At 43.0% G+C, this 24,322-nt stretch overlaps 2 protein-coding genes across 3 annotated transcripts in view; both read right to left on the bottom strand.

Moving 5' to 3' along the window:
* Positions 1-7,268, bottom strand: part of BRIP1 (BRCA1 interacting helicase 1) — a 78,799-nt gene extending 71,531 nt beyond the window's left edge. Inside the window, exons 1-6 of the mRNA XM_053995707.1 lie at positions 7,264-7,268; positions 6,164-6,291; positions 5,481-5,592; positions 4,909-5,103; positions 4,524-4,651; positions 3,883-4,020 (exon numbers count right to left, since the gene is read on the bottom strand). Of these exons, the coding sequence (XP_053851682.1) occupies positions 3,883-4,020; positions 4,524-4,651; positions 4,909-5,103; positions 5,481-5,592; positions 6,164-6,256 (666 nt within the window). The 5' untranslated portion in view covers positions 6,257-6,291; positions 7,264-7,268. The remainder of the gene's footprint in view (positions 1-3,882; positions 4,021-4,523; positions 4,652-4,908; positions 5,104-5,480; positions 5,593-6,163; positions 6,292-7,263) is intronic.
* Positions 7,269-7,932: 664 nt separating this feature from the next.
* Positions 7,933-23,205, bottom strand: INTS2 (integrator complex subunit 2). 2 transcript variants are annotated; one of them, XM_053995748.1, is made up of 24 exons: positions 22,898-23,205; positions 22,296-22,434; positions 21,569-21,671; positions 21,287-21,400; positions 20,814-20,944; positions 20,554-20,727; positions 19,886-20,112; positions 19,231-19,356; positions 18,613-18,684; positions 18,397-18,511; positions 17,669-17,737; positions 17,371-17,505; positions 16,824-17,000; positions 16,473-16,581; positions 15,654-15,758; positions 15,046-15,210; positions 14,685-14,886; positions 14,038-14,163; positions 13,312-13,501; positions 12,111-12,374; positions 11,016-11,123; positions 10,325-10,430; positions 9,986-10,162; positions 7,933-9,176 (listed from the first exon to the last, which is right to left on the bottom strand). In XM_053995748.1, the coding sequence occupies exons 1-24, from the start codon at positions 23,188-23,190 to the stop codon at positions 9,007-9,009; spliced, it is 3,597 nt and encodes a 1,198-aa protein (XP_053851723.1). In that variant the 5' UTR covers positions 23,191-23,205; the 3' UTR covers positions 7,933-9,006. The 2 variants fall into 2 exon arrangements, with proteins under 2 accessions (XP_053851723.1, XP_053851724.1); XM_053995749.1 differs by having other exon boundaries at positions 19,886-20,076.
* Between the last annotated feature and the right edge of the window lie 1,117 nt (positions 23,206-24,322).

The raw sequence follows: 24,322 nt of genomic DNA, 5'->3' as shown, positions 1-24,322 counted from the left end.
TGCTGGAATTGTTACATTCCCCTCTCAGGTTGCCAGGAACAGCAGATTTCATTACCCTGTGCTGCCACATTAAATAGCCAGTTCCAAATATCCTGCCTTCTATATTGAATAATTACTTATTCACTGAAAGGATAAAAAGAAGAGTTATGAATGGGGCTCTTGTCACCAGGCAAGCAGGAAACAGCTGACATATGGTATATGTTACATACGTGCAGTGCCCAGCTCTGTGCTCACACTGAAAGCTCCAATGCTACCTTGATATTTCTATCACTTAGATTCTGCTTTGCTCCTGGAAATAATGAAAACCACATTACCAAGCTGAAAATTAATTTAACTGAAGCAGTGACTAGGAAGGGCCTTTAAGAATATGTCTATCTTTTAATTTTAATCCAAGTCAGATTGTGTTTTCAGAGGGAAAAACAATACACAGGACACCAAGATGAGACTTTACCACTAATATTTCACTGCTGTGCTAAGCCAAATAAAAATAATTGAAAAATATTAAGACCCATCAGGCAGCTGTTTTGCCAGAGTTCTTAGAACAACAGGAAAACGCAGCTCAAATTAATATATAAAAACATGACCAGAAGGTTCTCCTATCGTGGGCTTAAAATACCAGATATTATTCTTTTCATAAAAAAGAAGTAAAGTGCTCTTATGTGTGAGGCTTATAAATTACAGTATTTTACAGGTGGGCTTAAAAGTTTGGTTTAAGAGGTTTGGAATTGGTCTAATACTGGCATTAAGAAGCACTTTAGCCATTATTCCACTACTAAAATGTTACCTTTAACTTTGAAAAAAATTTTATGTTCAAAAAACTCTCAAACCCACAATACTGAGAAAGTTGTAAACTCAGGCTGATTTTATAGTAAGTAGTTAAGAAATAAAACTGCCTGCAGTAGTCACAGCATTTCTGAAAGCCACAGCCACCATTAGCCCCAAGTACTTTAATAAATAAAACCTTTTAAGAAGGTCCCTCATAATGAAGAAAAACTTTAGAAAATTGGTTAAAACACAGTTTAAAAGTTGAGTTCTTCATATTCTTTCCACATTACTGCAGTGAGTCGATACACACTTGAATCCTTCAAATACATATTTAAATTTTATTAAAGGCAAACTATTTTAACTCTGTATTTCTCTAAGAAGAACCAACTGTGGATATCATATAGCAACACCTAATGTGGTGTTCCCCTCCCATTCCTACAGCAGAAAGAAAGAAATCTCTCCATGAACAAGGGGTTTCCTTGGCAGTGCTGTCTCAAAGCACACATTTTTACACTCATACCACAGAGATACTGGTTTAGATGTAACAAAACTAGGAAATGTTTCAATTTATCTATGAAGGAATTAGGGGAGGAGGCTGATTAGAAATAATTCACACTGAGACAACAGAATTGTATTTCATAATACCCTCTGGCTTCAGAACTAAACCTGTTTTCAGCTGTTGGAATCTGAAAGAGGGATTTTCATTTGGAAGAGGGCAAAAAAAGATCCTCCTGTACTTTCTGCAGTATTTAATCAGAAACACCCAGGAACAGATGCCATTAGAGATCAGATATCAGCCTATATGGACCTTAGGCTAATGCAGCTTGTTTGTACTTCTGTCAGGGCTAGATAAAACAGCCTATCACATCAATATTTATATGGCAAAAACGTGGAAGTCCGATTAAAAAAGGAATAATCAAGTCCACCACCCTGTACTGTGTGTAAAATAGAGCTAAACAAACACTGGGGCTGTGATCTTTGAAACACAAAGAGGTAAGAGGAGTTCTTCATATCTCCATCTACATTTCCCAGTTACAAAGCCACCTGAATGCTGCAGCAGTGAATGTCTCTTGTGTGAAATATCACACAAGCACAATCTAGGGAGATATCAGCAGTGACATTAGCAGAGCTTTTCAACTGCTCCTTTGGAAGCTCTCAGAAAGCCCAGTATTCTGCTGCTGCTGCAGCCTCTTGTTTAAAGCACACAAAGCAGCTGTTTATCCTCCCCAGTCACCAGCAGGTGAACCCGGTTCAATATTTATCACAGGCTTTCACAGATCACTGCTAACCAAGCAAACGTTTTAATTAAGCTGGAACTTGCTTCAAAGAGCTCATTCAAAACGTCAATCAGCAGGAAAAGGATCAGATACGGTGTCAGGTGAGAGCATGTAATACAAATCCACAACTTTCTTCATCCCATCGTGGTAAATTAGCCCCTTCTGGAGTCCAGACCCTGATTGTAACAGGCTGCCAGTCCCCTGGAATGTGTAACAGAAGTCACTCAAACCCCTTTGTGCAGGTTGTAAGCAATATGTTAAACTGCAATGGGCTAGCACATTAAGACAGATTCTTTTCACAGTTGTTTTTTGATACCCCAAGTGTTTGTTACACTACTCTCCATTTACTGTTTACTTTCTTTCCCTGCAAGAAATGGGGATTCCTTAACCCAGCTGCCCCAGTTTCTCAGGCCATATGCTTTGACAGAAGTAATCAAGAGAGTACCCTGAGGTTATAATTTCTCCTTTAAACTCACGCTGGAGCTGCCCTCCCTTGCAGGAGTTAATACAGAGGGCCAGAGATGGATTCCCAGGCTCTGGAGTGAGAGCAGCTGAGAGCAGGTTTGGATGCTCAGCCACACATCTGCAGGTGCTGTGATGCAGCAGTGCTGGGCAGCACCTCTCACCTTACAACAACCAACCCATTCTCCCTCTTGCAGTATAAACAGGACTTGATAAGAAACTAAATCTGCTTTAAGCAGAGGGCTGACCACTGTAAAACACAGGTTATTCACAGGCAGGCTTGCCTCAGTGAGCAAGACAATGCTGTTATCACATTATTGTATCACCCTAAACACACAGTCCATTAAGGTAAGCGTTGCACAGAAGCTCTGTTGACTTCATTTCCTAAGCCACACTAGAAAAGCATTTTTACACCTAATAGCCTGTGCAGTGATGCCCTTCCTGTTGTGAACTAAATGCAGTTAAGGCTCAGAACTACTGATAAGAAATAAGGCTTTACTTTCTACATTTTTCTTGATACCAAACAAGTTCTCAGTCTGCTAAGAGAAAAGCTCATCACAGCAGAATAATACCTTATTCTTTCATCCTTAAAAAGAAACTTAAACAGAAATGACCCCCTTTCTTTCTTCTTAGGTGACTTCTTTCTAAAGATGTAGCAAACAGTATACTGTTTAGTTTCCAATTTTCTTCTAGACAAGACATTTCTAGAAGTTTTAAATCAAATTTTTTCATGTACCCACACCAAAGGACAACAGGAAATTTTAAGATCAGGAAGGACAAAAGGTCTTTTTATTTGAAAATGAATAGCACACTCTGGTGGCGTTTGGGTTTCAAACTACCAATTGAAGCTCAGTGGCACAAAGCATTTCAAATCTCACTCAAAAATCTACAGAGCTCTCCAAAACTAAGAAAAACTACCTCCCATCAAATGGCCTACAACACAGATTCACTTCTGTTAAGCAAATATTTAGCTCCCAGTATCTTACAGTAATCCTATAGCTTTTGGTTTCCTTTGTGGCTACCACATCACAAGGTGGCCTCTCACACCCAGCCCTCTACTGCCTCACATGCCCTCTTCTACTGCTTTTGCTCCAACAAACATTTATGTAAAATCTATTTTCAAACAATAAGAAATGCAGAAAATGCCTAACAAAGCTGCAGAAACAGGTGCCATCTGTATCTTAACTTCTGATGTGATACTTCTGCTACAAGAAGTGGAAATAAAAAACAAAACACTGAGAAACCTTTGCATTAGCTGCAATGTTTGCTCAAACTTCATTAAGCTGCATTTCATGCAATACCCCTTCACATAAAATACTGCTCAAAATTGTTCTTGAGCTAACACTCCTGGTGTAAAAGATATGACTGAATTACTCACTGTTTGGGGAGAAAAAGTAGTGGTTTTCATGCTTTTTTCAGAGTGAACAATCAGCTCTCCATTTTTCCTCTGATGATAAACTTCTAAAGCATCGACCAACTGCACTCCTTTTGCAAAGCACTGACGTTTTCTAACCTGCTGGGGAAAGAAAGAGTGTAAAAATGCACTGGGCAGAGGGATGTGCTCACACTGGCAGTCCTGGTTTTGTTTCAGCTGAGTCTGGTTTAGTAACTGGGCATCAACAGTTTAACCAAGTCTAAGCCACACAAAAGTCATTAAGGAAAGCTATAAAGTTTTAATTATAAAAGAATCTATGGTTATTGCTGAGCTCTTCTGCTTTGCTTTCCTACTATTACAAATCTTACAGAAATTACAACACCATCAACTGGGAATAAATATATTTTGGGGATATTACTTGTCTAAATGTGAAAGATTTTAGGACAGGGTATAATGAACAATTTATTGCAACAATGGACTCCTTTGTAACAAGTAACAATAAAAATGAACAAAACCTTGTCACTCTGAACCGTGACTGTGATATGATTCACTTATTTCCCACACCCTCCTCTGTAACAGTAACTGGATTTGAGAGTTTGGCTGAGCTACGCCCGGATTATTTCACTGCCACAGACTCTGCTCACCTGCTGCTCTGTTTCTAAAGGACGAATCCTTTTCCTGTCTACTTGAAAATCATCGTTCTCACTGGCATGAAGAGATAACTTTTTTTTGGCAGACAGCTTTGAAGCTAGCGTTTCATTTTCCTTACATTCTGTAATTAATAAAATACAATGGATGTCCATTACTAGGGATGCATTAAATAAGGGCAACATTTTAAAATGCAATTTCTACAGAATAGTGACTGCTAGAATTACTATAAATGTATATGGTGTAGGAAACAGTGTTAGACATTTCTAGACACATTAACCACTGTACAGATTTCATACAGGGCAGAAGCGTGGCTGCTGGTCAAAAAAACATCCCTGGCTTGAAAGCAGCAGAATTTTAGCTGCCTACAGATGAAGTTACCTGTGTTTGTCAGCGGGCTTCCAGGTTTTCTGGAAGTTCCTGTGTCAGGATAATTGGCAGGACCAGGAGCACTGTGAGTCCCAGTCGCTGCAGGCTCGTTGCTCTTGGGCTGGGAGTGACACTTGCAGTGACAGGGTGGGGACGGCGCTGCCTTCCTGTCCTCCTTGTCACACGACGAGCTTGGCACTGATTTCTCTGGGGGACAAAGTCATTTGTCTGTCATTAAAACCCTCCAGACTCGACACGAGAGCCAGAGGTGCACACCAGTGAGGATGGAAGTTCAGGTACCAGTGAAGCTGAACAAGCTGTGCAGAACTGCAGTGCACACAAAGGCAAACACCTCCCTCTTCCCATTCAATCCACACAACCCACAAGGATTTTCTTCCAAAGTTCCAACAGCCACATTCCCTAATGGGATCTAAACCAGCTCAGCATTACTGCTTTATGCTGCCATTAAGGCAAGGTGTCCAGTGGTGGACCCAGAGCTGAAACCAAATGTTTAAAGGCTGATGAAAAACAGTTAATTGTTTTATATTTTGTAATAAAAGTTGTGCAGACACGAAGACACTCACCATACAAAGCCTGCTGCCATGATAATGCAGAACAAAGTAAAGCCAAGCTTTTGCCACTTCCTGTGGGGCTCTCCAGCAAACAGTGCTGCCTGTTATTCAAGCCTTTAACAATCTTTAAGGAACATAAAAGAAACAGAATTAACAGAAAACAAAGCAGATGTGTTTAGCTAATCCTAGCAATAACATCCTAACATCCAGCCTAAACTTTCCCTGGCACGTCTTAAGGCTGTGCCCTCTTGTACTGTTGCTGGTTAAAACATTTTAAATAGAAATGCAATAATTCATTTTAAAAAGTTCCTCAAAAAAAGAAAACTTCTTGAACTATTACTATACATAATTATTCTGTTTAAACAATGTATTCCCCCCTCTAAAATCTTGATCATTTGTATACAACTGCAATTTCAGCATGCCTAGCTAAACAACCACAGACTTGCACCACATGGAACTTGTTTCTTGGCATAAATGCTCCCAAATCCAAAATGCACTTCACCATTCCCAAACCGTGGCCCAGATACTGCACAGCACAGAGAACACTGAGGGGTTACCACTGAACTTCTCAAGATACTGCAAGCTCTGAATTTTCATGTGTCAGCTTTCTAAATGCTGACAGAGATGCTGGGATTGCAAATATTGGAAAACACAAGCTCTTCAGGCTGGCAAATGCCAGGGTAAACTCTACTCACAGCGTTCATCATGGCGAGCTGGGAGGGGTAAGCCTTGCAGGGGAAGAGGATCTTCACCCCCCCAATTGTATATTCTGCCCCATCAGAAGGCATTGCCGGGTTTTCCCCCGTTTGCTTCGGGTTTAAAACTGCAATTAAAGCACAGAATTAGTAACTCAATGCTAAGAAGCAAATAAATAAATAAAAACACACCATGAGCTGCACACATCAGTTCAGATTCCATCAGTCAGACTGGAGGTAGAACCCAAATCCACGCAGGAACAGAACATTTTAGAGTGTTAAGTAACTAAAACCAGCCAGTTTTTTAACTCTAGAGGTCCATCAGCTTGAACTGCAAGATGGCAAAAAATACAAATATACAGCAGCTTGTACACTGATAACAATGAAAAATAAATCTGGACAGTGACTTTAAAAATGAGATGCTTAAAAACATCTTTCTTACACAAACAATATATTAATTAGTCAGGGAAAAAGGAGTATCACTCAATTTACTATTCTGTGTTTATTACCTTGAGTATCTTGGAATAATAAAAGACTGACAATTTCGCTGTGTTAAACAGGTGAAATTATTGAATTAAAAATACTACAGAGGCATAAATGGCTTTAAGTGACAATATTTTTGAACAACATAGGGGGATTTTTTTCTCATAGTTTTTCAACACTGACAAAGTAAGACAGCAACTTTAAACTGGCAGATTCTCTGGGATAAATTAACTCATCTGACTTTTAATAATTAAACATATACATCAGAAAAGCACCAACGTATGGCACGATTCAGCTTCACCATCGAGCTTCCCCATAGGAAAAAACAATTTTAGCAAAAGACGACGGCTGACATGAGTTTATATCCAACCCATCCTTCCAGAAGGAAAGGCCACCTCACTCCAAGGCTTTTCCCCAACCCATTCACTTAGAGGAGCACAACTCCCCACGAGCTTTGCCCCTGAGGAGGAGGAAGGAGGGCCCGGGACACCCTTTGTGGTGTGACCAGAGCCACCAGGCACTACCCCCAGCGACATCTCGAGCCGGGCAGAGCCGCTTTGCTGCCCGAGCGCTCAGGAAGCGGTGGGGCCGCCCCAGCCCAGCCCACAGAGCAGCACCTGGGCGTTCGCTTCCTCTGTGTGCTCGGCGAGGCGGAGGCGCCGGCAGCCGCTTCCCCCGCGCCCCTCACGGCCCCGCACCTGCGGCCCCTCAGCGCCTCCGTCCTTCCCGCCTCCGCCCCAGCCAATCAGCTGACAGGAAAGGGCCGCGCGCCGCCAATCAGCACAGCGCACACTGGGATGCTCCCGCCATCACCTCTGCGCGCCGACAGCCAATCACAGGGCGCCTCGTTGGCTTCCGGGTTGTACGCGTTGCTAGGCAACCGCGCTTTTTGTGAAATACTCAACTACTACTTATTATTATTATTATTTGCCTTTATAATTAGTATTACGACTAATATATTTCTTATTCTTTTATTTTGTTTTAATATTTATTATTTTTATAATATTTTATATGAATTGCCTATTAGTACTGGGTATTATTATTACTATTATTACTCTCCTTGTTTTAAGCAGAGTGCAGAGAAAACACCATGGAAAAATTAATAGTTTTTGGAAAGTCAGTGTCTTTTCACTACTGCCACACACAGCTCCTGTTCTTGTCAGGTGACTGTGCCCCCAGGTGTTTCCCTCAGGTGAAATTTGGGATGAACCTGGAAACTTAAAAAGCAAAACAGAACACCCCCTTTGAACTCCAGTCACACTGGGTTTTTTTGTTTTGTTTTTTTTTTTAATTTAAATACCACTACAGGATATAAAATTACACTTGGAACCGAGGAGAAAAAAAATACATACATTTCGATTATTTACATAATTTACATAAAGATGACAAAAATACACTGGGCAGGCAGATGGCGACTGGGGTGTTACAGCAGGAATCCTGGAACACAAACCCACGGGGGCTTCCCACACTTCCATGGGGGAATTCCAGCCTTGTACACAAAACAACCAACTCCATGATGGAGCAGAAAGGATTTGGCCTTGGAATTGCTTGTCCCTCCTCTCCCTGCTCCTCTGCACAGCCACCCTCAGCATCCATTTCTCTTTTTTATCTTATCCTGATGGCAGCTCAAGATACCTCTGCACTCATTTCCTCAAGTCTTTTTCATCTCTTTTTTTAAAAGTTAAAAACCACAAAACCATCTGAGCTGTATTCTTTAAAAATCTCATGTATATGGCTCATTTTTACTATCAGCACTTTTTTTTTTTTTTTAAGGAAACTTTTAGAGCAGTTTCAAACTCTCAGTGAAGCCTGGTTGATCTTTGAATTAAGTTCCTGATTTCATGAACTCAAGCTTTGAGCAATGGTTTGACACACAAATACATTTTCTAATTTTCTGAGAACTCAGGGTGATGGTGCAAGTTTTTGACACCACTTTTTCAAGTATTCCTTGGAGTATTTTATTCCAACTTGCTCTTCAAGGCCCTGGAGCAGCAGCTCATTTACCTCAAGCAAACTTCCATTTTTTTTTTTCACACATCATTTTGCTGTTTGCCCAACAAAATAAATATTCACTTTTCAGTGTTACAAAACCCTTTCAGGTGTGTTGCTGTGCCACTTCAGGAGCTGAGCAAGCCTGAAAATCACTGTTTCCCTGGAAATTATTTACTGATCCCTTCAAGCCTCACAAGTTCTCACTAAATCCTCTTGAAGGGATTTTCTTCTCAGCCGTGACTGAATCAATGAATGAAAAATGAGGACTTTGCTCCAGCTCCTCAGTCCACTTTCACAGCTTTTTCCAAATTTAGGCACCATAAAGAGAGGGAAAAGCTACAGGACAACTTCCCTGGAGTTTTTTTCCCCTAAATTCCACTGACACTCATGTTAATTATTTCGATGATGGTGTTTTCCACACACTGGCACAGCTGAACATCAGGGTCTGGCCTTGCAGTGTCCCTGGAGCAGCTTTTGCTGGAGGAATCTTTACAGAGCCCTGAGAAATCGTGTGGCTTCTCCTTCAGCTGCTGGAGACCTAGAAAATGCAGCAGGAGAAGCAAAATAAATATTGAGAATTGTTATTTCCAGCCATTACACAAATATGAGATTGCAAAGCTGAGCCAGCATAATCCCATGCTTCACCACAGGTTATTTCCAGAGACACCATGTCAGAATCTGAAATACTCTTAGAACTTCAGGCTTGTAAGCTAAAGTTGAGAATTAAATGCAAGATTCGATCTGAAACTTTAGAAAAAGCTTCCAAACTTAAAATACTAGAAGCAAGAATATAAATTTAGAGTTTACAGCAAAACCACGTGAAATTAAGTAAAAAAAAAAATATCAGTTTTAAAGTTTAAAATACAGAAAAAATAAAAGTAGCTACAAAAGCAAACAAGAAGTTTAAAATGCAGTACTCTAAGTTTATCTATCAGAATTAGCTAAAGAAAACTTACACTGAGTCCATAAGATGAAACACTTAAAGATGGAGTCAAAAATATAAATGTCCTTATTAACAATATTTTATTAATCAATAACTCCTTAAAAAGTCTTGTAACTAAAGGTTTTGTGGCGTTCTAAACCAAACTACAATGATATAAACCAAACTCACCCTTCCTACCTATATAAAAGATAAAAAAAATAAACCACATCATCAAAACCAATTCAAAAGTCCCATCTCAATTTCCTTCCAAAACTCCTCACAAGTAAATTATCACAACACCACGACATTTGAGTAAATAATTAAGTAAATTAAGTAGGTAATGAAGTAAATTATCACAACACCACAACATTTCTGTCTCCTTTCCCTGTGCCTGGCCCCTTTGGGGTGCTAAGTCCTTGACTTACGGGTGATGATGGGGTCGAAGTCTCGAGTCTGTGTAGCAACATCAGAGGCACAAACTTGTCCAATTTGGATCAGCAGGGACATGATGTCCTCATAGAGGGGAGGAAAGGCTTGGCAGAAGGACACCAGGCAGGGCAGGGTGGGCATGAAAAACGTGTAACGCTTGGACTGGGTCAGAACTGCCAAGGAGGAGGAAATGCAGAAGTAAAAATCAATTATTATAAAATCCAATCAAAAACTGTTACTTTTACAATAGCAATTAGACAGACAAAACTGCATTCAGCCTAGAGAAATCCTCCTGGCTCCCCCAGCAGTGGATTTCGGGGTGGCTGGGGTGGTACCTGTGAGCAGGGTCCCCATGACGTTGATGGCCAAACGAGCCACGCTGAGGGATTTGGGCAGGGCATACTGGATACACAGGTAGGAGAGCAACTGGATGGCAAAGATCTGCCAAAGGAGAGAAAAGCAGTGAAGTTACAGGATGGCTTACAACTTCTATCCAAAGCCCTTCAGCACACTTAACAGTAAGTTAATATTCCCTGCTTTACCATGAAGGAAGCCAATTGAAGCCTTAACAAGAGTTATTATGATTATTTTTCTGCTGGTATGAAGAAAAATAACCCACACATGTTTAACATGAACCAAAGTGTTTCAAAATCTCCCCCAGACACTATTGCTTCAACATTAATGATGAGCAATAAAGCAACACAAGCCTTGCAGAAGATATTTAGGTCTGATCCATTCTAGTTTTAATCTCAGTTATCAGCAGTCACTTAATACTAGAAAGGATTAAATAAGAGCAACTACAAAGTTGGTTTGATACAGAAACAGGGAATCTTTAGCCCAACAAATTCCAGTTGCTTTCAATGCCAGGCCTTTTATTTAATGTAAAAGTGTACAAATATTTCCTGAATATCCCCAGGCAAGTTAGAACAGGATGTTTTTAGTGGCTGTTTTATTCTCCCCTCTCAGCCAGTAACTAATCAGGGTTAGGACCCACAGTGATTCCCCAGCCAGGGGACTGCACAGTACCTGTTTTTCCAGTTCAGGCTGGGCAATGAGCTCAGGAATGAAATCCAGACAGATGTGCATGGATGGGATCCCAGCCACTGTCAGTGCCAGAAGTTCACATGGATAACCCTGTGGGATTAAGAAAAGAGGGCTGTCAATGTGCCACAGGTGTGTTTTAAAAATTCTGCTTCAACTCAGATTTTAAATTACACCTGTGTTAATGCTTTGTTTCAAAATGAATGTATTTATAACTCCCTTTTGTCCAGAGTTTGCAGCAGGCCTGTAATGCCAAGGCAACAAGAGGCAGACTGGGTACAAACCCAGGGTGTGGATCAGTTCTTTACCATCAATATTCAATGATTTATTTGCATGGAAGCTCTCCCTCCACTCCCCAAAGGAAAGCAGACTGCAGTGACCTTTTCCTTCTGTGTCTTTCCTGTGTTCCAAATTTCACCATCAGCCCCAATCTGCTCATTTCACAACTGCCCCATAATGACTTTTTATCATTTAATCAGTTCCAGGTCAAGGCAAATTAACTCCTTGTAAAGAGTCTGCCATCTGGCAAGGAGCAATTTAATATGCATTAAAAAGACATTTGTATTTTAGAAATTACTGATCTTCCCCCTCGTCTGTTTTTTTTTTTTTTCTTTTGAAGGTGCTCAGCTGCTTTTGCAGGGCCAACCTTTCTCCTTCCACTCTAAAGAGATAAAATGTGCCCAAAAAAAAGGAAAGATAAGGAGATGTTTACATTTGAAGCCAGTTTTGAATAATGGGAATATTAATTTAAAAACACATCCAGAAAAAAGTAACCCACAAAAGATGTGGAATGAGTAATTACAAGGTGATTAGGACAGTTTTCCTTGGCCTAGATGGACAAACTGAAAAGGGCAGAGGCACAAAGGGGGGGTTTCATGATGAACAGGCAGAGTCTCACCACAACCAAGAGACCAAGCACTGAAATAGGGAGGAAGTGTGAGCTCTACAAATGGGAGGAGACAGAAGGAGGGAAGGGGGCTGTTATCATTTCTGAGGAACACCCAGCAGCCCCTGACCTCTCCCCTTGGCTCCTTGCCAGCCTGACACACCAGGGGAGAGCTCAGGCAGGGCAGAGCTGACCTGGAAATGCACGAGTTTGACGATGTTGGGGTCAGCAATGTACATCTGGTGCAGCAGGCAGCAGATGAGGCACTGCACCTCCCGCAGGTTGCACAGCAAACTCTGCTCCTCCTCCTCTTCCTCCTCCTCCTCCTCGGCCTCAGTGCCCTGCGGGCTCTGGGGGCTCTGCACATCCCTCAGCACACCATGGGCACTGCTGCTCTGGCCCTTCTCCTCTTCTGTAGGCAAGCAGATCTCCAGAAGGATCTGCACAGCAGCACTGTCCTGGGGAGAAAAGCCACAGAAGATGCTTAAAAACCCCCAGTGAGATAAAACTAATCAAATGCAAAATAAGGATAATTTAAGAAATGGAAGATCATCATGGGATTAATATTTCTACCTGTAGATTTTTTAAAGTACAGAATGAAAATGACTCAGCTCAAGAATCACAAATCCTCTAGACCATTAAAAAAACTTCACCACTTTGTCTCAATCAAAATACAAAGAAACAAAAAGGCTAAATCTTAACAAAATATCATAATCACAGATGACAAGAGTAAATTCAGTGGAATCTCATATTGCTTCAAAATAAATATCCAGTGGTCCCTTAAAGCATCCAGAGCAGACAAAATATGCACAGAGCCATGTAATTCACAATATTCATCTCCTGCTCATTTAAATATAAAACTTCCTATTAACTAAAAAATCATATTATAATAGGAACTCCCTATGTAACATTATTCCAGACAGAGGGATGAAGAGATGTCTGTGGAACAGGATTACTTAAGAATTTCCATAATGTCACGCTAAGAAATGAACCATCCTTCAGCCTCTGCCATTTTCCAGTGCTGGCTGCTTCTCTGAAACACCTTTCAGATGATCAGGCATGGGTCTGTCACATTTATTTTTTGTTTTACTGCTCCAAATCCAACCACAGAAACAGCCTCTGGATCACACAAGCAACAAGGCAAAAGGGCTGGTGAGCAGAACTCGTCTGTTCTGACAGAACAACCACTATCAAAGCAGTAAATCAGCACAATGCTTCAGACTAGCAAAAAGAAAATATTTAATCATCTGAATACAGAGGCTGTTTTCTTTTCCGTGGTAAAAGAATTTGATTAAAAAAAAAATTAAAAGGCCTCATTTTTTAATTTCCTGTTTCTGCATTTCTTTCATCACTGTTTTTCCTCACATTGTGGAATATCCATTTCTTCCCTCTTACCTGAGCAGCAAGCAAAGCATTTTTTAACTCTTCCCTTGTAACTTCTGGGGCCTCTGGACCCATTGCATTGTTTTGGGATGGCCTCATGTCCTGCTCTGCTGTTTCCTTCAGGTGAGCATTAAGGTAAGCTTTGGAAGCAAGAAGATATCCATTCAACATGTGCAAAATGATATCCATCAGAGGAGGACTCCTGAGATGGGAACACAGTAAAACAAAGACATTTCAGAACCATGAACAAACTAAAAGCACCCTCAAAGGCTGCAGCACCACAGCTCCTCCTCTGGCATCACGGACATCTGGAAGAACCAATTTCCAAGTACTGCAAAGACTCCCTTGGGAAATGAAGCAAATCTGCCTCTGTCACATCCGTCAGCAGCACCCAGTGGCAGAAACTGTCGCCCAAAAGGATGGAGTAACCCACAGGCACAAGAGCTGGAAGGATGCTACAGCTAAACCTCACCCACCACCACGTGGCAGCAGCCATTTCCAACACTCTGCAAAGCCTGCTCATCACCATTTCACACAACCAAATCCAAAATGGATGAGCCACGTGCAAATCCCAAAGTTCTGAAAACACAGCTGGACAGGATGAAATGCTGGAACAGCAGCTCCACAGTTCTCAGGCCAAGCTCAAAACAACACAGATGCTCCTGTGATGAGTTTGAAAAGATGTTCTGAAGTGTTGAAAGTGTTAAGCATTCACTGTGCAGCAGCACAGACACTCACCTGTGCACTCTCTGGTCACACCTCAGTACAATCAGGGGATCAATCATCAGATCATTCTGAGTGTATTTCTGCTGGCGCACTATTTTTGCTGAAGGCTGCAGGGCATTAACAGTCATCACCCACAACCTAAAATGAGAATATTTTTATGTTTTTTTTTTTTTAATAGAAAATTTGTGTAAGAGAAGGGGGTCTCTAAGCATTTGGTCACTCAGCCATACTTTTCTAGGCCTATCAAGTAGCAAAAACTCCATTTGCAGCTCTTGAATTTAACCAAGGTGCAGTTAACTTACAATCCCTGGACTTAGAGCAGTTTTCACTGCACTAGAGTATCCACTTCATAAACAAAGGCATTTTCTCACCAAAGTGAACTCCTGTTCCATCAGTAATTCAGCACAAACAATGGACACTATAAAACCATACTCCTTTATTTTCAACTGAAGACTTCCTTTCCCTTGAGAACAAGAACCACCTTCCTTTTAAATGCAAAGGTTCAAAATATCAACTAAAAAAATGCAGCTCCAACACATTCTATTCAGTCACAGCCTCCAATCTCCCAGCTAAAGGCATTGTGTTATTATTTTTAAAAGAAAAAGTGGCCTCCCACCTATGTGCACCAAGAAACCAAACAGTATTTTGAGCCTTGATACCTCCTGGGCATGACAGTGTTCAGAACCATCCAGAGTTTATTGACAGCCTGCAGAATTCCCCGAGGGACTCCAGCTTCCAGCAAAAGATTCATGTTTGAGGTCAACACCTCCGCATAGGGGATCAATTCTCCAGCTGAGAGAAGGGTCAAATGTTCCAGGATCTGCATCAGCTGGGTGTGATTTCCAGGCAGCATGGAAAAGGCTGACAAAACAGAAACAACAGGACCTTGGTACAGCCGGACTTCTGACATTTGAAGCACTGAAGCATTTTGGTTATACAAATGAAATACAATCACACACTTCCAAATCTACCATATTCCAATCCATTTGGAAAGAATTTACTTGGAATGAAGTTCCTTACCTTCTTGGAGCTGTTTGGGAGAGTGGTTCTTGGCCATGTTGGTGAGGAGCATCCTCCTGAGCAGGGCGTCGGTGCCGGTGATCTGCTCCTCGCAGATCCAATCGTCCACGATGCACAGGTGGGGGTAGTTGGTGGCCAGGAGCCTCAGCAGGGCAGAGTGCAACCCTTGGGGACATCAGGGACATTCACAGCTCAGATTTGAGCAGCTGCATCTGTCACCTGAACACATCTGTGCCTTTTATTTCAACCCCTGAACTGAATGGCTGGCCAGCAGCTCTGTGAGGTGCACCTTCACAGCCTGATACTCCAACAGAAAGGAAAAGTTACCCTTTGGAAAGTAACTGCTAAACTCAGCCTGGAATATTCAACATTCTCAAGTAATTCCTGCACTAAAACTAAGACCTGCACTAAGACCTACTCTAAAAGAAACTGCTTTCCTCACACTTTCACTGTGACTCTTCAAACATCTCTGCAATCTCAATAGCTACTCCTGACAGATTTTAAAAGCAAGAAAAAGGAAAGCAAGCTATGAAAAAAGCAACAGCCACTGAGCTGAGAACACTCAGCCTTCCTTTTCATGCACTTTAGACCCTCAGACACGTTTTTACCTCCCAGTTCCTGCTGCAGCCCCTGTGCCTGCCGGATGAGGTACTTGATTGGAATCTGATCCATCAGTGCTGAAGAGTAGGACTTGGGTTTTCTCTGCATTGCAGCTACAAGGGAACAGGACAAGAAACCACATGTAGCAGTTACAGCTAAAAAACAGCATTTCCCCAACTGGATTAATAAGGAAAATGTGAAGCACTTGTCTCTATATTATCCAGGTAAAATCAAGAAAATATCAAAGAACTGTAATCGACTTTATAGTATTTCAGACTTCCTTGATTAGCATGAAGAAAAAAGACTGAAGAATACTGGAAGTTTTGCACCTTAAAAAGGGCTGGTAAAAACACACACCAGGTATAAACACTGGATTTTCACTGAAGTTTAATTTCATCAATAAAATGCACAACAGTCTTTTAGAACTGATTTAAAGTCTTCATTTCAAAGGTAAAAATGGGATCATTAAGTATTACCAACTATAAAATTGCCAACTCAAAGAAAAGTGTGTGCATGTTTGATGACGCATGTGAATAAATGAAGATCTCAAATAATTATGAAATCTTTGTTAATTGTTATTGCATTCCTTAGATGCTCATAAATATTTCTTGTAACTCAGTTTGGACCTCTTTTAACGTGTAAAACAAATTACTCCACTAGAGAGTTCTAGCAGGAACTTTATGTCCTGAATCTCTACAGCAATTTACTGTGTTTATTTACTGCAAACACTTTCTATGCTCTGCTCGAATCTGACAGCAGCATGAATTCTTCCCCTCTTTACAGCTAATTTTCAGTTAGTCTGCTTCCCCCTGATGCTCTCAATTTACCTAGAATCTTTGTGTTGGCCAGCAGTGCCTCTTCATAGGACAGGACATAGTAGAGGACGAGCAGTTGTGTGGTGATGCTGAAGCGCTGGGTGGAACGAGTGTTTTCTCCCTGCACATAAACCACACACAAAGGTCAGGCTGCATTCCTGCTTCTTGAGAAGAAAAATTTGGATTTACCCAAAAATATGATGAATATCTGAGTAAGAAGATTCACTTGAAACACATGACTGTCACCATAGCAGGAGGGAGTTTACAGGCAGTGAAAGCAGAAAGTGAAGCAACTTAACACAAACACAAAATCCTGAACCACGTCCCCATCAAGTACAAGAAAGATCCAAACAAGATGATTACCCCAGAGAGTCCTTGGAAAACATTCAGGATCTCCTGCTCTGTGACAGGCTGGTTGGTGGCCTCTGGGTTGGATTTAGATGCAGGAGTGAGGATGGAGTTAATGTAGACATCAATGAGGGGCAGCAGCTGAGGGTGCAGCGGCGTGGTGGTTTCACAGAGCTGCCGATAGATCCAGTCCTACAAGAGAACAGCCCATGACACAAGCAGAGGCTTTGACTTTGGAAAGTGCAACACCAGTTCTGAATTGGTCATAAACTCTGTATCCTGGACCCTGATTCACAAATAGAACTTGTCCTGGCTGGAAAATCGTTCTGACTACGATTAAGCACAGATGGGGGAGAGAGACTTATTATTTTTATCTTCATTAAGCAGTGGTCTCTGGATTGCAGGCAAAAAATGGGCACCTTAACTTAAATCACAGTTCATTCTTAAATTACATGGTAGGAAGGTACAAGAGTCATCAAGAATTCTGCTCCTATAAGTCAACCAGCCTGCAAAACCTCATCAGCATTCAGAATTATGAACAGAAACAAAACAAAGGTGGTACCTTAATGGATACTTTGTGCTTGGTGAAGGAACGACTCTTTAAGAGCTGGTAAATGCAGTGAATAGGTAAAAAGCCAGTGATGTTGGCACTGAGGTTGCCTGTCACAGGCACACGGACAGCGTGGGCTGTAACCACCTGAAGGGAAGAGACAATGAACAGAAAAACCACTTAGCACAAGGCACAAGTGTGACAAAGTCACACAGCCACAGCCCTGACTGGCATCTCCTTATTTCTGGGGAATACCCCAAACGGAAAGGAAAGGGCAAAAGGGGGAAAAAAATCCCTAGGTTGAAAATACCTGTTCAGTGAAAATCTCCTGTGTGAAGATTGTCTTCATTCTGCTCAGTGAGCTGGGCTTAATAACAATCTGAAATTCAGAAGAAAGTACTTAGAATTGCAAGTTCTATCTTTCTTATAACTAAGGACTGCAAGTTTATTTTAGAAACTGTTAACTTTTAGCCTTTTAAATTTTGTCTGTTTTCCTGGTTTCCCAGTCAATTCACATCTGTACCAAATGTCAAACAGAAATATTTTCCAGTGTCACAAGTCAATCACCCCACATCTTCCTTGTCCTAAAAACTCCCTCCCCAGCTGTTACATCTGGTGAGACACTGTTTCACAATAGTGAATTGTTGGCAAATCTCCTTTAGTAATTCACTGAAATTAATTTTTTACATGTATAGATATTTCTTTTAACTATTTAAAATAAAAACTTTGCAGCTCAATTTGGAAAACACTTCAGTTAGTCTTCTAAAAAGCTCATTTCTTGGAAATAATGATTTCAACAGGGCATCACTTTCTGAAGATTCTTTTATCACCACATTCCTCTGTATCAAGAGCTAAGCACATTTCACTGTTCTTCCAGGTGAATTATTACTCACATTTCAGCTTATATTTACTTTAGGTATATTAGCAAAAACAAAGTTCTTTATGTCAAAAGTAAAGTAAATATCAAAGTACCAAAACCCAGTAAAAAATCAGATTTTAACAGACAACTGTACAGGCTAGAAATAGTTTAGGATTTACCTTCATCCCCAAGGTGGAGCAGACCAAATCAATGATGGCACTGAGCTGGTTGCTGTGGAAATACATGGCTACCAAGAGGAGCATCTCTCCAAAGGAAGCAGACACACCAGAAATGCTGATGATAACAAAGAGGAAGAAATACAGGACATCAGTAAATAGGACATATATAAATGTGATATTACTGGAATCATTAAAAGAAATCCAGCCTGCTCTCACCTTTCAAAGTAGGCTTCTTCCTTTATCATCCAACTGAGCCACATCACCATGAGTTGCTCCTGTTCTGGGGTGCTGCACAAAGAAAACCCATAACAGATCCTTTTCCCAGAAAATTAGTGCTAGTTTTACTATCACTTGCAGAAACGCCACTGTTTGAGGAATCTTACACCGGGAGATTTTTTGTCACTTTCACTTCAGCATCCAACTGCTGATAAGAAGTGATATTTGGCACAAAGGCCAGTCCAACTGCCAGGCAATTTCCTTTTTGGAATGCACCCAACAGAAAGCTACACCCCTGAATTATCTGCACTGCTTCTCTCTAAGGAACTTAGCCATGAACCTGTTCCATGGAAAAGTGAACAAGTCAGGCTTACTTCAGCCTTCAAAAAACCACTCACACTAAGCTCATGCCACTGCTCACCTCTCAACAGACTCGGTATAAAACAAGAGTGAAATATCCATTCACACCCCACAGAGTGAGACAAATTCCTTCCATCAACGTATGGAGATTTTAGAAAGCATTAGGAGGGAAAAAAACCATGCAGCTCTGGGAAGGGCATTGCCTTAATGGTGCTAAACCAGTCAGATCTTCCAAAGCTCCCCCTGTTTTGAGAGTACCTGACCAGAGTGGAGAAGGCCAGGAGCATGCAGAAGGACAGGGACACGAAGCGGACACCGGCCGGGGTCGCAGGAGGGCGGCTCGTCATCAGCTGCAGGAGCTGCTCAGCTTCCTCATCCGTGGGCCTGAGCAGGACAGAGAACAAAACAAAGCTGGGGATTTAACAGGGAAGAGATTTCCAGTCTATCACAATGGTTAAAGATTGAATTTTCCCTGTTATTCAATCTGGCAAAGTGGTAATTTGCTCTGAACTTGAGACAACAGTGAGAAAACTTCCCCAGGATATAACTGTGCCTATTGGTACAAGCTACTTAAATTAAAACTAACAATGCATAAAGTTGCTACATTAAAAAGTCTAAAAAAGTAATTTCTAAAAAGTGAAAGCAAAGGAATAGAAATTCAAAATCCATACAATGTAAGTTCCTAGAAGTGAAAACAGCTGATAACTCTACACACTGCTCCAACCACGTGGGTTTAGAGTTCTCTGAACAAGCCTGCAGAAGTGATTTTACAGCAACAGAGGACTGAAATTGGTGAGTCCTGCCACAAGTTTTGAGGACACAGTGGCATTACGACAGAAGTGCCCAAAGCCCTCACCCTCTGCTGAAATGGACAGCCAGGAACAAAACCCCAGAGCACGAGCAGGCTCCTTACTTGAGGCCAGCAATGCCCATGAGAGCACAGTAGAGCCGCAGCAGGGCGCTGGCCTTCACCACATGCTCCTCCTTCAGCCCCGAGTACACGGACACGTTGGGCTCCGTGTCAGCATCGGTCTCCTCCACAATGTGGGTGCTGCGCACCGTGGGCAGGATCCCCATGAGCTCCAGCAGCAGCTGCCTCCTCATCTGCCACAGCACAGAGCTGATGTTATCTCTTTTTCTCTGTGTAAGAGGTTAAGAGATGAGAATAATGTCAAATTCAGCCCAATAAACAATGCATTATGTAAGAGCATAATAGTTAAAGGAAGAGGGTTACTTCTTTTAAATACAGTTTTCAGTTCCAAGCTTTAACTATGTCACCTGAGCATCTTCCCACTGTGAACACTGAAAATGAACATTTTTATCAGGCAAGTTACAATTACAAACATACAATTCCCTGGTTTCCATGCCTAAAAACCTCTCAGGGGAACAACCAAATAGCTGCTGCCTTCAGGGACATTACTCATGGAGAACCCATAAGAGGAGGTTGCCTTATAAAGGTTTCTCCAAGACGTGCAACTGGATTTATGTGCATTCAGACAAGTCCGCAGCACATGTCCAAAAGAGTTAAATCAAGCTACAAAAATACTTCTTTAAAAGCAGAATACTCTAAGATTTTCTTACCTGTTGTCCATTTCGGATGAAAGTTCCAAACCACGTCCGAACCTTTGCATTTGTTCCAAGCAGCAAACCACTCACAAAACACACCAGATCACTCACTCCGTCATCTGAGGATTCGTTCTTGGTGTGATCCAAGGTCAAAGCCACACCAAGACCTGGCAGGTGACACTCCTCCACCTGGATAAAACACTCAGGCTCAATCGTCTTTGTTGGGTTTGAAGCTCAAGGAAGGTTCTTAATTATGATTCTCAGGACAGACTCACCACCATGCCCCGGACCCTCAGGGCTTGGGAAGGGTTCATCTTGCACAGGTGCCGAAGAGCTTCGGTCCTGCGCCGGCCTCCGACGCTCTCCTCATCCTGCCGCTCGCCGTTCTTAATCAAACCTCTGCACACTAAAGACCCAACAGCAGCTCTCAGGAAATCTGCCCTTCCCAATTCAAATTATCACCTCATCAGATGGCTCAGTGGAAGGGACAAGAACTGTTAGCAGGGATAGAGGAGGTTCTGAGCCCCCGCCACTCCCTGCCCAATCAGCCTTTGTAACAGTGCCCTACCGATGAAAAGCTGTGACACACACAGCGAGCCTGGCCTGCAATCAGGCTGCAAAAAACGGGAATCAACATGCTCAGGTGGCAGCATCCAGCAGTTCACACCTGTACAACTCGTGGTTCAGCCCAGAATTAACCACACTGGTAGAGATCATTCCAAAAGCTGGAGAAGGAGCTGTAACTCACCCTCGTTGAAGCTGTCAGGGACATTGGCCACCAGCAGGCAGAGGAACCAGGCTCCATTCTTAACGTGCAGCAGAGCTTCAGCCACATCCACTATTGGCAACAGTGATGGCAGCTCTGGATGGAAAGAGGGTGTTAAAAGTCACAGTGTTTCACTGGGAAACAAAGACCCTGTTTCCAAGAGCTGCACAGCTTAGATTAACCTTACACCTGCCACAACAGCTCCCAAAGTTGCTTTGTTACGTTTGTGAGAGGTCAGAAAACACCATAAACACAGAAACACACCTGCTTGCAAAATGCAGAGAACATCTGCTGCCTCCTCCAGGTAAACAGGACTCTCGAAGAGCTCAGAAGATTTGAGGAAAAACTCACCATTTGATTCTGACACCTGCAAGACAACATTTATCATCAGTGAACAGGTTTCATGAAGCAATTTGTCTAAATCTGTTTTAAATTCAGCATGTTTAAAAGATTAAAAACTGCCAAAAACATAAAGCTATCAACACAGAACAAGCAGGAAAAGTTTGCAGAATAAGAAATATTTACTACTGGAAATACTTCAACACAGATGGTATCATTGCTTCTTTTCAGAAGAAAGAAAAATAGCCCACTGACATTCTAAGTTTACACAAGGAAAATAAAATGTTTGGTGAGGAAGGAAGTGGGGGAAGAGAAATATGATGGCTAATACCACACTGCAGTAGGAGGAAAGAATGGGATGGAGAAAAGTCATCACTTCATTTCCAAATTATTTCTGCACTGACAGATCACCAAATCACATTATGTTTGAGTACAGCATATTAGAGAGTCTCTATAACATCAGCAAAGACTTCCTTTAGGAAGTCACAAAGCGTTTAAGCACAAGCCACTGTTCAATCAGACTGAGACTCTGAATCTTGATAAAGCAGGTAAGGACTGGAGAAGAGTGCTCACACCACCAGCAGCACCAGAAACACAACCAGTTCAGAGGGCAACCTAAAACTCACAAATATCCACCTATGGGGAAGTTCACCTTGTTCATAATGGCCAGCAACTCGCTCAGCACCAGCCGGAGCCGCCGAGGAGAGTCACTGTGCTCAAATTCCAGCGTCAGCCCGTGCTGCAGCTGTGACACCAAGATGCTTTCTCCGCTGCCACCTCCCAGCTTGTGCCTGGCACACAATTCAAAAGAAGCATTAAACGTTTCTGCAACGACAGAAATGTTTCCAGCTAAAAGAAGGCAGCAGTTCCCTAAGGATCTCTTCTATCCTTTAACGACTGCTGTAATTGCAGTACAAGAAAGCTAATTCAGTACACTATCAAAACTTCAAGCGCTTCTATTCCCCAGCAGCACAAAGAGTGAGGAAAGCGCATCCACCTGAGCTGTCCCTTCATCCCACAGAGCCACCCCAGCCCTTCCCTGCCGGGGCAGCTCCCGCAGCGCATCCCACACCCTCCGCTGAGCACGGTGGGGAACAGATCCCAGGACACACAGCTAAACCCCAGCGCTTTCCTAGGAGAGGATCGAGGGACACGAATGGCCGGCTCCGTCCGGCGTTTAAAAAGCTGCAACAACTGGAACAGCTGGAAAAGCCACACAGCGCTTCCGCCACAGACCCCCGCTCTCTGCGTTACCGGAGCTGCTGCTCCTTGCTGGCGTCCTGCTCCAGCGCGTGGAAGTCCACGGACAGCAGCGCCACGATGGAATTGACCGCCTCGACCCCCGAGAGCAGCCGCAGGATCAGCTTCTTGTCCTGCGCCCAGCTCTGGCTCTGGTCGGCGGGCGCGCACAGCGCCATGCGCACTAGGCAGGGCAGCAGCAGCCGCAGCTCGGGGTCGCTCAGCGCGGCCAGGCGCACCACGTCCACCTTCTGCATCGCCTCGAAGGCGTAGGGGCTGACGAACTGCAGCGCCGAGCACTCGGACATGGCGGCAGCAGCGCCTCCCTCACGGCCCCCGCGCCCACCCGCCGCCACCGCCACTACCGGGGGAAGCGGGAAGTGACGTCACGGCGGGAGGGCCCAGGGGCAGGAAAGGCTGAGGGGCGGAAAGGGAGAGGCGGGAAAAGCTGAGGGGCGGGAAAGGCTGAGGGGCACCGCCCTCCCCGCCCCCTCAATAAACCCACGTCACAATCAAGGCTTCATGAATAATTTATTCCATTTGAATTTTTTTTTTTTAAAAAGTATAAACCTTTTTTTTTTTTTTTTTTTTTGTTGTCTTCTTCATTTCCTCGATCACAATTTGTACAACTCAGTGTTTATGGCATTCGGCAGAAATAGTGTTTGTTCCTTAAATCGCTTTTTGTTTCTGTGTTTTGTCACGACGGCGGCTCGGCCGAGGGCACGTGGCAGCGGCTGCGCGAGGCTCCCCGGCACACCCAGCCGTGCCCGAGGCGTGTGGGAGCGGCTCCCTGACCTGTCCAGCCATGCCAGAGCGGCGTCGGAGCAGCTCCTGGACCTGTCCGGCGAGGTGTCGGAGCAGCTCCTTGGTGCGTCCAGCTGCGCTGTTGGGATGCCCCGTGTGTCCGGCCACGCCAGCGGGGTGTGGGAGCGGCTCCGCGCTGTGTCCGGCCGTGCCATGGCGGCAGCGGCTCCGCGCTGTGTCCGGCCGTGCCCCGGGGGCGCCATGTCCAGTCACAAGGCCACAGGCGGCGGCGGCGGCCCGAGGCAGCGCTCGGCAAGGTCCTCACGTCCAGTTGACTCGGAAAAACCTAAAGCTCGATGAGTAGCATCCTGAAAAAGTGACCCTGAGGATTGTGGTAGGTCCCAAATCCAGTTTTACTGTAAATTAAGCTTTACTCCACTGAAAATAAAAAGTACGCCCACAAATAATAGTAAAAAAACCCTTTAAGAACGAAGCATAGTCCTGGGCCCTTTACTTAAAAAAAAAAAAAAGGAAAAAAAATAATAAATCAAACAAAACCACCTTCCCAGCTGGAGGTTGCGAGATAGTAATGTTGTACAATGTCACCCCATTAATGAATTCTCCAACGAAACCCAGATGAAAACAAGGTTGATGCAGCATTACTATCCCAACAGACTGATATGTGGTGCCGTACTG

Source organism: Vidua macroura, chromosome 20, assembly GCF_024509145.1.
Source record: "Vidua macroura isolate BioBank_ID:100142 chromosome 20, ASM2450914v1, whole genome shotgun sequence".
NCBI lineage: Eukaryota > Metazoa > Chordata > Aves > Passeriformes > Viduidae > Vidua > Vidua macroura.
The sequence above is the reverse complement of the archived record's forward strand: the minus strand, read 5'-3'. Positions and strand labels throughout refer to the sequence as shown.

Bases quoted from the DNA above. Each gene is read 5' to 3' on its own strand.
- INTS2 (XM_053995748.1), bottom strand. From the start codon at position 23,190: ATGTCCGAGTGCTCGGCGCTGCAGTTCGTCAGCCCCTACGCCTTCGAG. The intron at 20,945-21,286 runs GTGAGTTACAGC...TTGGGTCTTTAG, and splicing joins CCCTGACAGCTTCAACGAGG to TGTGCAGAGGTTTGATTAAG. The intron at 16,582-16,823 runs GTAATCATCTTG...GTTTATGTGCAG, and splicing joins TTTTCCAAGGACTCTCTGGG to GGAGAAAACACTCGTTCCAC.